This window comes from Chanos chanos, chromosome 12 (genome assembly GCF_902362185.1).
Source record: "Chanos chanos chromosome 12, fChaCha1.1, whole genome shotgun sequence".
NCBI lineage: Eukaryota > Metazoa > Chordata > Actinopteri > Gonorynchiformes > Chanidae > Chanos > Chanos chanos.
Genome location: NC_044506.1, coordinates 2,535,002 through 2,551,209, shown reverse-complemented (window position 1 = coordinate 2,551,209; position 16,208 = coordinate 2,535,002). Strand labels below are relative to the sequence as shown.

Sequence of the window (16,208 nt, the reverse complement as noted above, 5' to 3'; positions counted from 1 at the left end):
CAATATGAATACCATGGAATAATGTTTATTGCACAAATACTATTCTTTCCCATTGTGCCTTAGTTTCACTTTGACACACTGCTTCTCCACAGCACAGGCATTGGTTTTATCCCATCTTTATTCAATATGAGGACATAACAAATAAGAACCACACACACTTATAATCACTGTTCTTTTGAATGGCTAAACATGTATTAAATGTATCTTCATTTTTATTATTTCACTAAAGTAAATTAAATTCAGACTCATCAGTCCCCCAAGTAGTCATTGTGTGATTATCACCAAACATTTAAAGAATAGCCCTCTTCAGATATATGACTGTAATACATCTAAATGTATCTTGTTCATGTAGATACATAGGATGGAAAATACAAAAAAAAACACATTTTGTTCTTTTTCTCTTTCTTAAAATCTTCATTAAAACAAAGAGACAAAAGAAAATCTTACAAAACAAAAGAAATTTAGCAACAATTTCCTCTGCTCTACAGAGTAACCGCTATGTGCATCTGATATGGTTACGTTTGTCTAGGTCATTATGTATTTTGTTTTATTTACATCAATATGTACTAATACATTTTAAAATTCCCAGCAATCACAGACTCCCTAAACTTTTACTTTAACATCTTTTTTTCCCCAGTTCTTAGAACATACATTCTTGCGATGCATAAACAATTTGAGAGAAAGAAACAATTTAAGAGACAGAGGACACAGTGCACAAAAAACTTGCCACCAACTCATGCAACACAGTCAGGACTGTTATACACTCTGCTCATGCTTGTTAAATGTCCTCTGGCACCTAAATGTCCCAAAATTTTTCCAAAGCTTTGTCCATTGTGTCCTCATCTAATTTCAGCTTTTTTTCACCTTTGTAATACAGTATTACCTTGGTTTCAGTGAATCTGCTGGGCAGTAGGTGTGATACCTTGAGAAAGAAATGAAAATGCTTAGTATGCTGCAGCCTGGAAAAGAGAAGTAAAATGTGTAGAGGAAAAGTACATTTGTGTCTTCATATATATGTGCTACTGCACCTACTCTTTGTACATTTTTTTAATTAATCATACATATGAATCATTTGTCAAGATTTATAAATCAAAATTCTGGGAATAACCACAGCATTGTGGTGTTGGTGTGCACTGTTCAGTTGATAAATTTTACTCAGCTACTCATCTCCAAGTTACATTCGGTAACTAGGAAAAAATTATGAACATATTTTGAATTATTGCAGGATTGTTACGTCAATTATTGCAAGATTCACTTCCTTTGCACAAGACTGATCTACACTTACTTTTAAAAACCATCAGTATGAGACTCAGATTGTTCTAAAGCTCGTTATTTTGTTTGTGAGGTAAATTTTTTTTGTCCTTCTCTTTGCTACATATAATTTTTTTTTTCTTTTGAAATTTGTTGTTTTCTGTTGTGTTTTAAACTGAAAAGCATGTGTCCATGTACATCTTATAAAATTAAATGAAAAAAAAATTAATCAGGTCTCAACTGAGGTGATCTATTGATAAGGATTGATAAGAATACCTCTTCTCTGTTCAGGTGTATCATTTTGTCGGGCTTTGTTTTTTTGTAGAATCCTAAGGAATCAATTGGATCTTTTTCTTTCTTGCCATAGTCCAGACTGAAACACTACCGGAAAGAAAAGAGACATAGTGAAAAACTAATTACAAATTATTATAAAGATGAGCTCTAAGCCCATAAACAGACATGTTTTCAGTATGAAGCATAGAGCAAATGATAGATCCTTTATGTTCACTTTATGAAATCTCCATCAGTGCTACTTGTAGTTAAATCCATGAACAAGTCAATCAACATCTGATTATGCTATTATCCACAATATTAAACACAACTGTCTTATTACCTAAATATTATGCCATTCTCAAGTGATACCATGCCACAAAAATATCACCCACCAAAACATCAAAGTTGGAGCTTTTCAGTTTGGAGTTGTCTTCTTCTGCATGCTCTTTGAGTAGTTTTTTAAGCTCTTTAAGGAACCCAGGAATGTTGCTCTTTCAAGAACAGTACAAAAGAGATCATTTAGTTTTGAAAACGGACAATTCTTAATGCTTCTCTTTCACTGATTCATATACAATTTACATTTACATCATAATATTATTGTTCACAGTCTCAGAAACTTTAAACTGTTACTTACTTTCAAGTCCCCCTTGTGAGTCTTCCTGTTAAAAACACTAAATGTTTTAGTGCCAAGGCACTGGTAAAGTTGTCGTGTTTGGATTCTCTTAATGAGCGTCTCAGCTTCTGACAAATCAGAAGGTTTTGATGGAGAATCGGCCGACTGGGAACCTTTTGATGGAGAACCTTTTAATGACACTTGCACGATTTCCTGAAGAACATCATCTGTGGAGATATGGAGACCAACAAATGATAGTATATAGTATATATTCCTGATATTTGAGGGAGGTCACAAAGTAATGAGGGCTGGTGGATTCTGACTGGCCAGACCGTTTCTGTCCTGTGTCTCCTCTCAACTTTTCATTTCAGAGTAAAGAGATATTTCAATTTACATTTTAATTTTTTGCAAATTTTGTCATGATTGCCTGTTATCATTTATTTCCATACACCCCATTGTTTGTCAAGTGATCACTAAACTTGGTAAATTTATTTGGCAATAATTTCGAGGAATGAATGTCAGCTTTTACCATCTGCTCTAACAGTAACACTGATTCGATGGCTTATCTGATAAGAACGAACTCGTCCATATCATATGAACACTTTTTTAGGACTCCAGCATGCTCTTTAATGTGTCAGTCAGCAGCCACTTCTTTTTATGAGACCCCAAAGGACTATTATGAGGGCTCATAATGCATGTCTTTTTTTTCTTAAGCTATACAGTGTACTTAAGGAATGAAGTACAAAACCAAAACAACTGTGCTGTAAATTTGCATGTTTTGTTCTTAAACGTAGGTGTGGAATAACACTGAACCTGTGAGGTGCAGGTAACTCTTCTCATCCTCCACAGCCTCTGTGATTTGTTTGCCAGTGCCTGGAATCTGAAACCCAGCTCTTTCAGCCTCTAAAAGGGCATCAACAATCCTGTCAAAAATGAAAAAAAAGAGAAACATAAAGCACTGATAAACCCTGGTTTATGAAACGAGATATTAAGGGCCGTTTTCTGGCCTAATATACAAAAGACACATTCAACTCCGTAGTCACTATTTCTAATCTCTTATTCTTATGGACACAGTCTTTCTTCTGGACATTATATCTAACTTATGGAAGAAATTTACTTCGTAATATATTTAGGAGTGATGAATAAAAATACATATATTGCAAGTCTATATAATTCAAACAGATTAGACGAACAACTATTGTTTTGCCAATAGAAGTTCATATGTAGACATTAGGAATGTAATGATACACTCAGCTCACGGTTTGATTTGATTCACAATGCCATGTTTAGAGTTCAATTCTTCAATGATATTTTTAAGAAAATCAATTGAACGGGCACTGGAATGAAAACAACAGATTTATTTTTGATGCATTGAAAATGCTGAAGTATTATTGTGTTTTTGTAACATTACACCAAAAGTGTAAACAGCTTAATTCAGAAGAAATTCTTTGAAAGCTAGACTAAAATAAACAATCTTCAAACATAAAATAATGCTAAATTGAATGGGTCTGTCTGTATTACATTAATACGAAATTATGAAAATTGCACCTCAACACACAACACTCAATTTAGACACAAGTTAATGAGCTAAGATACTGTCACAAACACTACTGATACTGCTGCTTTTAAAACTTCAGCTATGCTTGTTCCTGTGTGCATCTCAAAATGCGCTGAGTCAGGAGCAGAAAACTGAGAATGGTCTCACGTCTTTAGCAATATACACTCCAATGGATCTGGTGCGCTTGCACATGTGAGGCAACGGGGTGCAAAACTGTTTTCAAGAGAAGTTTGGCCTTTAAGCACTTTCTTTCTCACAGCTCCTGGCTGGAGTTTGTCATTGTGGTGGTGCTGTAGATGCTGTATCGTATACGTGGTATCAGCAGTGGTGTAGCTGATAGTTTTTCTACAGTGTTTGCATACCACCTTCATTTTGTCAGTTAATTTGTCACCACTCTCCTGTTGAATGGCTAGGAAGCCAAAAGCCTGCCACTCTGCTGATTTAAAGGTGGTGCATCCTCCATTTCAATCTCAGCTCCAGCCATGATCATTATGTTTCACGCTGACACTGTTATTCTGTTACTGAAACCTCTTTTTTCTGTCTATGACTGAAACAGGTAAAACATGAGACCTTGACTGGAATGCCGGAAGTGTGACATATGACTTTGTGCACTGGTAGCACAAATAATGATACAGGCTACTAATTTGCATTTTATATTGTTATGTACTACCCTTGAAGAATTTACCAGCAACTTATATGATGCATACCATCACATTTTTGCACTGCTATGTATCGTGCTACGATGAATCATTACAGCCCTAATAGACATATCAAGTGTCATGCCATAGGTAGATGGGGGTTGAGATAGAAATTTTAAATATTAAATTCAAGACAAATCTATTTACCTCACAGTTAAGTAAGCTATTTCATAAATTTGAGTCAGGTAAAGACTAATAAAGCCCATATATGTGTTGACTGCCTTATGTCAGAATCCAGAGCTTGCAAGACCTTCACACCCTCTCTTCACACCTTCCTGTACTCTCTCTGTGGTCAGATTGAGGGCAACTTGGAGGGCAACAGTCCTACAGTATGACTAATTGTACACAGTTATTTCAGACATTTCTGAGTAAAACAGCATAAAATGCAATACAGTAACAACTGAGGGTCACACATTCCCAGCAATATTGCACAATAACTAAAAGTCGACTGCTTCTAAAATCTGTAATAACAAAAGTCCGACAATACTATTATTACACTGTTTCACATATTCATTACACTGTTCAAATCACACTTAACACTCATTTACAAAACATTTAGTGCAAGTCACTTAAAATGTATCTCACATTTGTTCAACGAGCTTCTTAACTGGGTGTTGGTAGGCACTGCTGTGGACACTGTGGCGGGCATGAAAGAGCTCATACATGTTCTTTGCTTCCTACAGAGATGGTAAACGAGTTTATAAAAATGAACACAGAGATTTTCATATGTTGTTATTCTGAGTGACATCATTTTACTTTACCACCTTGTCTCTCATGCAGATCTGGTCGTCACAAACTCTAGCAAACATCATGTAGCGCTCGTGATCAAAGTTGCATTTCATGCCCAGGTGGTGGCAGTCCCTGTGAAGAGAACAGTCAGATAGCTGTGGGAACCAAATTATGACAATGATTCTTACCACTGTCAATCTCTACTAGTTGTACTAGTTACTCTGCAGGAGAACAGGAAGACAACACAAGCTCAAAGGCTGAGAGGAATGAAAACTGTAAAATTCCATAAAATAATAATGATTAGTACCTGTAAAACAATGTGTAAACATTGCACACAAACTGAACTGCACACAAACTGAGAACAAACAGTGTAGCTAAACACCACTCCTACTCCTCCAGTGATGGAATGAGCAGTGTGTTTCAGGCAGTGTTCCCTGACTCGGACACAGCCGAAACAATGTCGTGTTGGAAAGACAAAATGTCATAGTGTGCCATGAATAATGCTGAAATGTGTAAAGACTATGCAAGTCAAGGCACCACAATCTGACAATGTCACACTCTCAGACATTATATCCTCAGTGGGTGGCCACTGTCTTTTCCTGTCAAGACATGGAATCTGTTTTTTTTTTGTTTGTTTGTTTTTGCAATTTATTTATTAAAATTTGTCTTATACTCATGTTTAGCTGGTGTTCATATGTCACTTTAATTAATGTCATTGTTATCAAGAAGAGGGCAAGTAAACTGCCAGGGCTTTACAAGGGTATGTATACAAACACACTTGCCTACCATAAAATCCCTTTCAGTGACACCCAATAACCCTATCTTCTCTATTTTTAAACAGTTAGTTTATCTCAGTCTCTGTTCCATATAGCTCAAAGCCTTTCTAGAGACATTTATAAACTGTGTTAATAATTTTACATGTGACTGACAATACAGAAACTGATGCAAAATTGAATCTCACCTGCTGAGGTAATCCATCTTGTCTACATCAATGCCAGTTCTCTTGTTGGCCACAATCTCATATAAGAATGGTTTATCTGAACGTGTTCCAGCCTTAGAAAATGAAAAATGAGACTTTATTTTAACAAGGACACATAATGTCCAGAGAGCACCCTATTGTTCATAGCTATAGAGAAAAAAATGCTGTCTAACCCAGCCTCAGTGTATGATCATCCCCTGTACTGCTATTCAGCAGTCAGGGTCGCCAGCCTACTAAACACCAGTCTGATCTCTCTTTTAGTTAATTACCACATGCACCTGCTGTCTGTTAATTAGGCCTGCTTTCAATTTGTATAATACCCCAGTCTTTCTTTCTAACTGGTTAGTCTTTGCAAAGTCTTTACCTTGACTTTTGGTTTGCTTGGTTAGTTGGAGTGCTTTCGTTAAGCATTGGTTGAAAGTTTTCCTGAACCAAGTTCCTGAGTTGGAACAGAGTCTGTTCCTCGTTCTGACAAACCCTGTTCATGAGTTAAAGAAACATAGCCTGTATCTAGTGCTGTTCCTCTGTTCCTGAGCCTGTTGACCTGTTTTCCTTCCATTCTGTTCACCTGCTCTGAATCTTCATTAAGGACTTTTGGTTTGGTTGCATGCAGCAGATTTCCTGACACAGGGCTGTTGATGAATATTTTAATACAGTCAAATCCTCCACTCTGAACCAATGCTTTGGCAGGATATCCTCAAAGCTGTTCTCTTAATTCAGGTGGTTAGATTTATACCAGTGTAAAATAAAACAAAAACACCTGTCACATGAAAAGATAAGTTCCAAGTCATCTATGACACCTGAAAGACAACATACAGAGTCAAGTCCCCAGCTTTTTCAATGCACCAAAATGCACAAACAAGAAAATAACAACAAGAACTGAATGGAATCTGGATCATTTGCAGATGGCCTTTGCTTTTTGGGATAAAGAGGACAAAAGAAAGTGAAACTACATAACAGGAGTGTTCCTCATGTCCTGGCAGCGCTGTATCAAAGCAGGAGAAGACAACCCTGCCATGCTTTGGGATGACCGTTAGGATAAACTAGGGACACCGTGTATGACGAGAGAAGACAATTTGAAAAACCTCTGAGCATTCAGCACCATGGACATTGGTCAGCAGGTCAGGTGTTCATCTCACAGAATTTGAGACCAACAATCACAGTTAAAAACTGTAAGCAGCACACAACTTACCCCTGTGCATAAATAAACTGAGGAGCTTTTATAACATCTAAACTTATCAATCATACATTCCAATGCATCACCTAGCAGAACATAGGCATGTTCATAACAGACCTGGAGCAAAATAATCTTTAATTTTTATCTGTCAGAAAGCTTTAGTGATCTAAAAACTTTAGATTTGCACAAAGGCCAACCAGAAAAAATAGACTGGCCTATTTTTTCAATACTTTTTTTGGCTACCTAGCTGGGCTGCTTAGGGTGTTTTGCTTAGGGCAGGGGTGTCAAACTCTGGTCCTGGAGGGCTGGGGTCCTGCTGTTTTTCTTGTAGACCAACTAAATAGAATCTCTGATTGGCTGAAGAGTGTCCACACCTGTTTTCAAGATAAAAATCAATAGGTAACTAAGAGGTGAAAACAAAAATCAGCAGGACCCTGGCCCTCCAGGACCGGAGTTTGACACCCCTGGCTTAGGGGGTTTTGATATGAATTATGACCCCATTTCACCATAACATTTGCACTGACATAAATAACAGAGAATCTTTAAGTAATAGGAGATAGCTGTGGCCTAAAGGTTCGAGAAGCGGGCTTGGGGCCAAAAGGTCATTGGTTCAGTCCCCTGGACTGACAGGAAAAAAAATATGGGCAGGGGGAGTGAACATCCATGGGTAAGTAACCTGCATGTTTTAAAATACACACACACATAATTGTACTGACAAAACCTGAATTCTACAAACGCTTTGTCAACTGTCACTCGGATAACAAGCTTGCCTTAGTGTTATGTGTATGTTTAGTTTAGTGAGGCCAGAAACCTTAGTAAACACTAAACATGTTGACCTTGTTTTGTGACATAGTCCTCTACTGTAGGCCAGCGATTTAGTGGAGTATTGTGTCAAGTGAAGACAGTCTCAAATCTGAGGAGCATTGTCATAGCTGGTTTTTCAGTTACTCTTGGGCAAAGGCATGTGGTGTGAAAGGGACTGTACATTTAAAACAAACCGAACGACCAAAATGAAATGCAACAATGTTTTGCCATTTCTGATTACACAATGTAGAACATATACTTCATATGAAACCATTTAGGAACAAGTAGAAATGACAAGGGACAAGTATAATATTTTGAACAGAAAGAAATAGAAAAATTTATAGGGAAGAAACAGGGAAAATAAGAAAGAAATAGAATGAAAAATTATTGTCCACCTTATCTTCAGAGTTTTGTCTTTCACATTTCTCTACGTTGTCACAGGGTTTAATCGTCCCAATAAGCTCTATCATCCTCTTCAAGGTGTCCTTAGTGCTGCCATGCTCTTCCATTTGACCTTGAACACCTCTCATTTGCATCAGTGTCTGAAATATCTTGACCAGTGCCTCAGTTTGCTGTCTCAGGAAGATGCAGAAACAATCACAGACAGTCACAGAGTCTTCCCTTCTCAGTATTACTGACAATCTAAACATTATAGCAGGGGGCACTTAGGACCCTGTGAAAAGCACCAGGTCAGTACACATATTAAACCAACTGTTCTAAAGCCATAAAAGTGATGGGGAAATAAGATTCAAGATTCTTTTCAGTTCACCTGGGAAAGTCCTGTTACAAAAATGTGATAAATGCAAGAATGTTTCACCAGAAGAGTGGATGAGTGTCAGGAGAGTTTACTGAGTTTGTTTAATAACCAGCCCAGTAACAATGTTCGTAAGCAAGAGCAATTTTTGCACTAAAGATAGAAGAATTTTGTTGCCTTTCCCTTTGAGGGGCATACTGTGACATATTTTAGTATAACCAATTGGTTTCAAACCAAAGTTTGAAGTATTTGTATAATCATTTCAATTGACTTCTGAGCCTTAAACAGGAAATTCACCCTTTAGATAATCAGGTTTATAAAAATTTTTTCCCTTGGATTTCTTGATCTTTTCTTTCATTTTCTGGAATAAAATGTAATGGACTCAAATCCGCATTTTGTCACATCTGTGTTACAGCCCCACATGGATCCAAACCTATCTGCACACATCTTCAGCACGCTACTGATTGATTATTGGTTTACTGGACTTGTTAGTTAGTAAATACTAACATCTGTTCCTTATTGTCTCTATGTATTGATATTCCTTGTTTGTCATTGTATCTTTGTGAAGTCTCACAGTCTACTGTACTACTGAGCTGGTCTATTTTTCTTGTTAACGATTTCCCTTACCAACTTCTTCTTTTTTTATTTAGCCCATTTTTTGCTTGGCCTCCGATATTGTGTTTTGCCTTGTTGTTCGACCCCTGTCTTTTTGTGACTACAGTTAACCCTACTATCTACTACTCTGTTCACCAGCAACTTGACCACTTCCTGCTTAAACCTTAGTATTACGCACAGATGTGAATGAATTCAAGTGAATTCATCCAGTCTCCCTGCCCTATGATACATTTCATGCTTTGTCAGCAGAATAGGGCAGACGAACCACATAAAATGACTTTTCACTTGCTTCAAAACAGCTCGAAGGACTTTAGTGTGAAAAGTAATACAATCTGACTAAATAGCATCCAGCATGCAGAACAGTATATTTACTTCACATGAATTAATGTATTGTTGTTGTTGTTGTTGTTGTTGTTGATTTTTGGTTGTATTCAGTATATTAAGACTAATTTTCAGATTAAAATGTTGCTATGTACCTCAGGTTTGGTGGGATGTGATACATTTGCCCCCCCTCCTTGATTCGTGGTGTCATCTCTGGGAAGGGGTTCACTGTTCCTGATGAGCTGTTTTATCTCCTCCAAGTCCTTTAGTTTAATCCCACAGCCTGTGTCTTTACGGACATCTTCAGCATCAATCGTCTGAATCAGAGCTTCATATACCTTCACCAGTGCCTCAGTGTGCTGTCCCGGGTCAATGCACAGACAAGCATAAAACCATTTAAGTCTTACACGGTTTCAACCTTTTAATAGTCAACTGGGGCATGTTTATACAGCTTAACCTCACACTGTTAAAGTAAACTAAAATATACATACTCTTAAAAAGCCAGGTAAAAGAGAGGAGCTCCTTGTCTTTTCTGGATTATATACAATTTATATGTCTTATGAAATGATCAATGTCCACATAGACACAAAGAAAGATTGCCTACCCTGTTGGTTGTGGGGCCAGGTGGGCTCTGTTTGCCTTTTATGAGAGCCTTGATGAATTCAAAATCGTCATGTGTAAAACTGTAAACATCACGCATCAGCTTTTCTATTGTCCTCGTCTCTGTTGTCTCCTTTGTTTTCTCCTCAAGCAGGGCCTCAAACATTTTCACTGATTGTTCTTCATGCTTTGTCAGAAAGATATGGAAAAACATATTCATAGAGTACAGGAAATATTCATGACATCTAAACACACTACACACTCACTACACTTGCACCAGTACTATTGCAACTAATTGCAACTAATATTATTTTTTTATTGTGCCAGTATTTTCTGCTTTTCCATTGATATCTTATTATCATTAAATAATCAATTCATCAGTCAACTTTTCTTATCTTCTTATGTCTTATAACTTATTTTCTTATTATTAATTAATAAACACATGAACAAGCTCTGGAAGGGGGGGGGGGGGGGGGGGGGGGGGGGGGGGGGGGGGGGGGCTCACAAACTCTTCTTCAAAACACATGTTCAAATTTAATGGTCCCATTTATGCTGTGGTTTAGAGTTCAGTTTGTCTCACATGAGGGACAATATGGGACTTAGTATCAGGTATGGTGTACATCTTGGATCCTTTGTTCATTTGTGCATTTCTGATTCAGAATGTGAAATAACTTTCGGTTTGCTTGATGCCAGTTACCTCATTCATTCTTTGGATTTGAAATTTGGAGGCCTGAGAATTACTGATAGTTATTGATAGAAGTATGAATGTTGACCACTATATTGCTTCTGATTGTAGCAAATATACATTGCTCATGTATATTAATGCACCATCACTAATCTATCAATTTGAATATCCTTCCTTTATTGTGGCTGTTATTTTTCATATTAGAGGAGGGCAATGAGCCTCTTTTCATCCAATCAGCAATTACCTCTACAAGTAATGAATACTTCAGCTGTACCCCACTTGCCCCTGTCTATTCTCTGTCTGCTTTTCACCCATGTCCCATAACAGACACGAGAAGGTCTGACCAGTAATTCAGTGTGAAATAGAATTGTTAATATAGGTTTCTTTCTTTTCTTTTTTTTTTTTTTACTATAGTAACCTCATCCTAGCATTTGGATGCACCAGCATTTGGTTGAGGGAATTTTCCCCACACAAAAAATGACATTCTGACCACACATATAGTAATATGAAATAAACATAATAGTTTTGTTGTTGTTCTTTCCAATTTTTTTTTTTTTTAAAAGTAGTACCTCCCACTGTTTGCCAGCTTCCCTCATGAACATTTCAAAGACATGGGAAAATGGGCCATGACCTTAACAGAGAAATGACATAATGATCAATACAGTTTTATTAATTACTCTGAAGAATTGAGAATTATATATATATATATATATATATATATATATATATATATATATATATATACATATATATATATGTATATATGTGTGTGTGTATATACATACAGAACCTTGAATTTATTGTCCGCTTATCTGCTTTGTAAATGCAAATGCTTAACAGATGTATACTTTTGTCAATATTTCTAGTGACTGAATTTGTCAATATTCATTCAGATGCATGACAGTAATGTTCTTATCCGACTGTTCTGATAAGGTTAAATTAAGGTGAGGGATGATGAAAAATAAGCTGATTCTTTTTTCTTTTTTTTTTCAGATGGGAAGATAATTTAATCAATCTTTGTCTTAATTCAATGACACTTCCAAGAACATTTCACTAATAGCCAGCTTTCATTTTCAGGTTACATTCAGTATGTTTCATATCGTACAGTTTTGATTTTCAGTTTACATTCAGCATATTTCATATAGTACAGTTCTGCAGCCCACCTGCTCCAAAAGACTTGTTCAGTTTGCATTGTTTTGTTTGAGTCTGATCTCTGTTTCTACCTCTCTGTGTCCTTGTCAATCAGAGCCAAGTTGGACCTGATTGGCTAATCTCCATGTCCTCCAGTTATTGTGTGCACCTGTCCTTAGTTTATTCCCTCACTGTATCTGAGTGTATATATACTCCTGTGTTTTCCTGTGTACCTTTGAGAAGTCTTTTGCTTGTTGTCAGTATTGAGCTGGTCCTTGTTTCTAGTTTTCCTGTTTGTCGCCTTGTTAGCCTTGTTCCTAGTTACCCTCTGCCTAGGCCCCAGCAGCCAGTTTATAGTGCACTAGATCCTGCCTGTTTATTGACCATGATTTGGATTATGGTTTGGATTTCGATAAAGAACTGCCTGCACTTGCAACTACCCTCCCTCCCTGTTTGTTTGTTTGTTTGTTTGTTTGTTTGTTTGTTTGTTTGTTTGTTTGCTTGCTTGCTTGTTTTGAATGCACGTGTGCTAAGTTGCTTCTTATCTGACTGAGCTCATAAAATGAAAGGAACTTGAGTTTTGAAGAACAGGGACTAAAGGTGAAGTTTTGCCTGCAGGTTTACAACACAGTCTGTCAGTCTATATTACTGAGATTAATTGGTTGTCTGAGTGAACAGACTCTTCTCTTGAACAGGAATGTGTGAGATCATCTAAAACAAATCATTAAGTCCATGCTCACCACAGAATGTATACTGTTTAACAAACTTATGTATCTTGATCATACAACACATACACTACAAACACTATCTTACTTATCAAGACTATGATCAGTACTCATATGCTCATAATCAATGCAGTGTGAATTCAGAGACATATTCACACATAAAATACTAATTAATGACATGAACAGTGGGGGGAAAGCAGTTATAACACAGTTTAATAATTCTTTCTGCACTTGTTTTTTTAGAAACTTTTCAGTACTCACCAAGGTCATGACACAAGCCAGCAATCTGCACGCACAGCGCATCCTTGTCATCAATCCCTAAATCTGGTTGATGTTCCTTCAGCATTTTGATCAGCTTGCCTGCGAGGTGACACACACTGACCACACACACACAGATTCTTAGATTCAACACACTCTAGTTGTTATTCCTCCTTTATCAGTTCCTATTTTAAACATGACCTCACATGTACTACTGCTAGCTAATATTACTTATTTAATCAATTCCCACTGCCTCTGCTGAGGCTAGAATTTGGGTTTAAGTTAGACACTATTTTTTTTTTTTTTTTTTTTTGTTAGTTGCATATGTCTCATCAGTGACATTCCTTTCAAATGTTGACACTTTTTCTTAACATTACAATTTAACGTGTTGCATTCACACGTATATAATGTTGTGTTACTGACATTTATTGAGTGTGCTTCTCTATTCTTATTTTTAATGATATAACCAGTTATGTTTATTGCACATAGCCTGATACTCCACCTACAATTCATATGAATGTAGAAAAATGTAATTTATATACAAATATATAATCAGTCAACCTGACAAACTATAAATATAGAAAACCTGAACATGGTCCAGAATACATGTGAGAATGTGTTGAACAAGGAAGTGTAATCATTTTACCCAATGGAATGTTCAAAGCGGTTGTGAGAAGCTCCTGGATACACAAAGTACCCTCCTCCAAGCTGCTTAATATAACGCAGTCTCTGGAACTGTGGGGTGTTGATGATTTCAACACAAAGTGGAGGCATCTCAATGTAGCCATGGATTGGGTCATTGAATATCTGAGGGGAGAAAACTGGTTAATAGTCCTACAAAATAGAACATATTAAATTCATACCGTGAATCAATTTGTTTTCACTAGACAAGGCAAAATCCCTGCTAGATTTCTCCATTTAAAACACCACATATTACAACAGAATAGTGAATGAGTGGATAAATAAATGAAAGTCTCACAAGAGAAAAAATAAGACGGAAAAAAATACCTCAAGGCTGATGCACCAGTTGCATGAATGAACATGTTTTGCCAGGTAAGCATGAAGTAAGAGACACTGAGTGGATTAAGTATCTTGAGCTCAGTTTCTTTTGGTTTGTTAACATATATAGTTTTCAGTTGTGTCTTAACTACCCATCTCGTTCACATACGTTTAACATTGTCGTGAAAGCCGAGTGCTCACAATGCAAAAATCAAGCAAACTGCAAAATGAACTATAAATGAGTATACTCAAACCACCTGCTCAAACCATAGCTCACATGCACCCTTCCCACCTCTAGGTTTCAGTCATTAGACAGGCATATTTTGAAGCTTTATGTAGATATTTAGTATACAGATGACCCCTGATATATTCTTCCTGGTGGAGTTCATTCCTCCTTTTTTATTTCCTCCTTTCTACCATGTCTCATTCCCCTTTCATGAAAGCTCAAACGCCCATGCACTTGGACCGATTGGAATAAACATATATAATGTCAAATAAAGAAACACCATTAATGTAGATGACAGTGACGGTCATGGCTGTAAGCAAAAATGCTACAACTCCCTGATCATATCAGTTTTTCTTCTGCATAAGGATTTCCATCGTGTATTTTCTTCAGGAAGGGGAGCTTAACTGGAGGCGCAGAGTGGCATCATGGACTGTGTTTCTTTTGTAAGAAGTGCTGAAAGCCATTACTGAGCTGTAACTGTTTCTCCCTGTCTGTCTTAGCAGAAAGAAGAACATTTCTGTTAGGATCCTAAATAGAGTACTGTTTGCCATTGGCTTGAGAGTACATGTTTCTGTCTTTCTTCAAGTAGTGCAAAATAAAAGGAGCATTTCCAAGTGCAGATTGTTGGACATGTGGATGATTCTACAGAGTGAACTGCATAGCAGTGCAGCACAGCACTGATTTGAAGAGATCATCTAAATGTTCTTAAGAGTTTGTTAATCTATTAGTAGATGAGTGGATTAATGATGATTGTCTGTGTCAAACACTGTGAACACAGCATGAAGTTCGAGTTGCTATGTAATTACTTTGTCATGACACAAATTTAAAAAGAGAAAAAAACAACGAAGGAAAAAAAAATCCCAATATGCTAGCTCCAACACACACACACACACACACACACACTCTCTCACACACACACACACACACAGGTTTATATATAAAACAGTGTCTTCTTACCTTTTGTTGGGACATCTTTATGTTTTGATCTCCTTGTTGGTCCTGCAACAAACATGTAGTGCATGATCATAAATTTAGTGTGTATGTCATCTGTTTAAATAATCTGAAGAGAAACAAACTATACACCACATATATACATATATATATATATATATATTTACCCACTGAAAACTTACTTTTTTTGCTGTGCCGAAGTTTTGTTCTCTGGAATCTAAACCTTCTAAATGATCAGCTCAGTTCTGATTAGGCAAATGTATTGCACAGGGTGCTTTTTTATACTGGCAAATTATAGAGGTACGGCATGAGAGCCAAATTGTTGTGCAAGTTTGGAAGTTGTGGCATGAGAATGAACACACCACCGGTGTCAAAGCTCTGCCAAGGAAACACCTTAGGTATTCAGCAGTCATCAATATCTTATTGTTCTGACGTATCCCACTGATGCCTCAACACATCTGAGATGTCTCATTTACAGACATGTGCCTGAGCAAGCAGAACATTTTCCTTATGCACAGCTATTCTGACACATAGAGTTACTGAAGTGATACTGAGTTCACTGTTTCTACTGACCAGAATAAAAACATATGTTACAAAGGACTTGCTCTTTTTAGCTCTAAAAGGCCCTCTAGGATACAAGACCTAGGATCAAGGCGGGATGTAACAACAATGCTCTTCTTCTGTCTGAAATTTGTTTCATAAATACAGCTGAAATGAACTTTGTCATAGGAACATTCAGACACAATCTACACTGCTAAACTCATTCTCTGTCATGCCTAGTTTCAAGTCCTGACAGGTTGTATGTGTTCTGTGCACATCTCTCTGTTCTATACTAACTTCCAGGTAACCCTTGTAACCAGT

The 16,208-nt window shown here is 36.9% G+C and overlaps 1 protein-coding gene across 1 annotated transcript; it reads right to left on the bottom strand.

Moving 5' to 3' along the window:
* Positions 1 to 944: 944 nt before the first annotated feature.
* Positions 945 to 15,368, bottom strand: LOC115825435 (deoxynucleoside triphosphate triphosphohydrolase SAMHD1-like). Its single transcript, XM_030789269.1, has 15 exons — positions 15,354 to 15,368; positions 13,818 to 13,978; positions 13,175 to 13,290; positions 11,627 to 11,688; positions 10,377 to 10,559; positions 9,928 to 10,131; positions 8,478 to 8,654; positions 6,084 to 6,175; positions 5,158 to 5,254; positions 4,979 to 5,070; positions 2,951 to 3,060; positions 2,159 to 2,364; positions 1,917 to 2,015; positions 1,528 to 1,632; positions 945 to 959 (listed from the first exon to the last, which is right to left on the bottom strand). Exons 1-15 carry the CDS (start codon positions 15,366 to 15,368, stop codon positions 945 to 947), a joined length of 1,734 nt encoding a protein of 577 aa, XP_030645129.1.
* Between the last annotated feature and the right edge of the window lie 840 nt (positions 15,369 to 16,208).

What these genes read in the sequence shown, in the direction of transcription:
- LOC115825435 (XM_030789269.1), bottom strand. An exon ending in CACATCCCACCAAACCTGAG is followed by an intron (nt 8,655 to 9,927) that starts GTACATAGCAAC and finishes TTCCTGAGACAG; the next exon opens with CAAACTGAGGCACTGGTCAA. An exon ending in GCTCCAACTTTGATGTTTTG is followed by an intron (nt 1,633 to 1,916) that starts GTGGGTGATATT and finishes TCTTTCCGGTAG; the next exon opens with TGTTTCAGTCTGGACTATGG.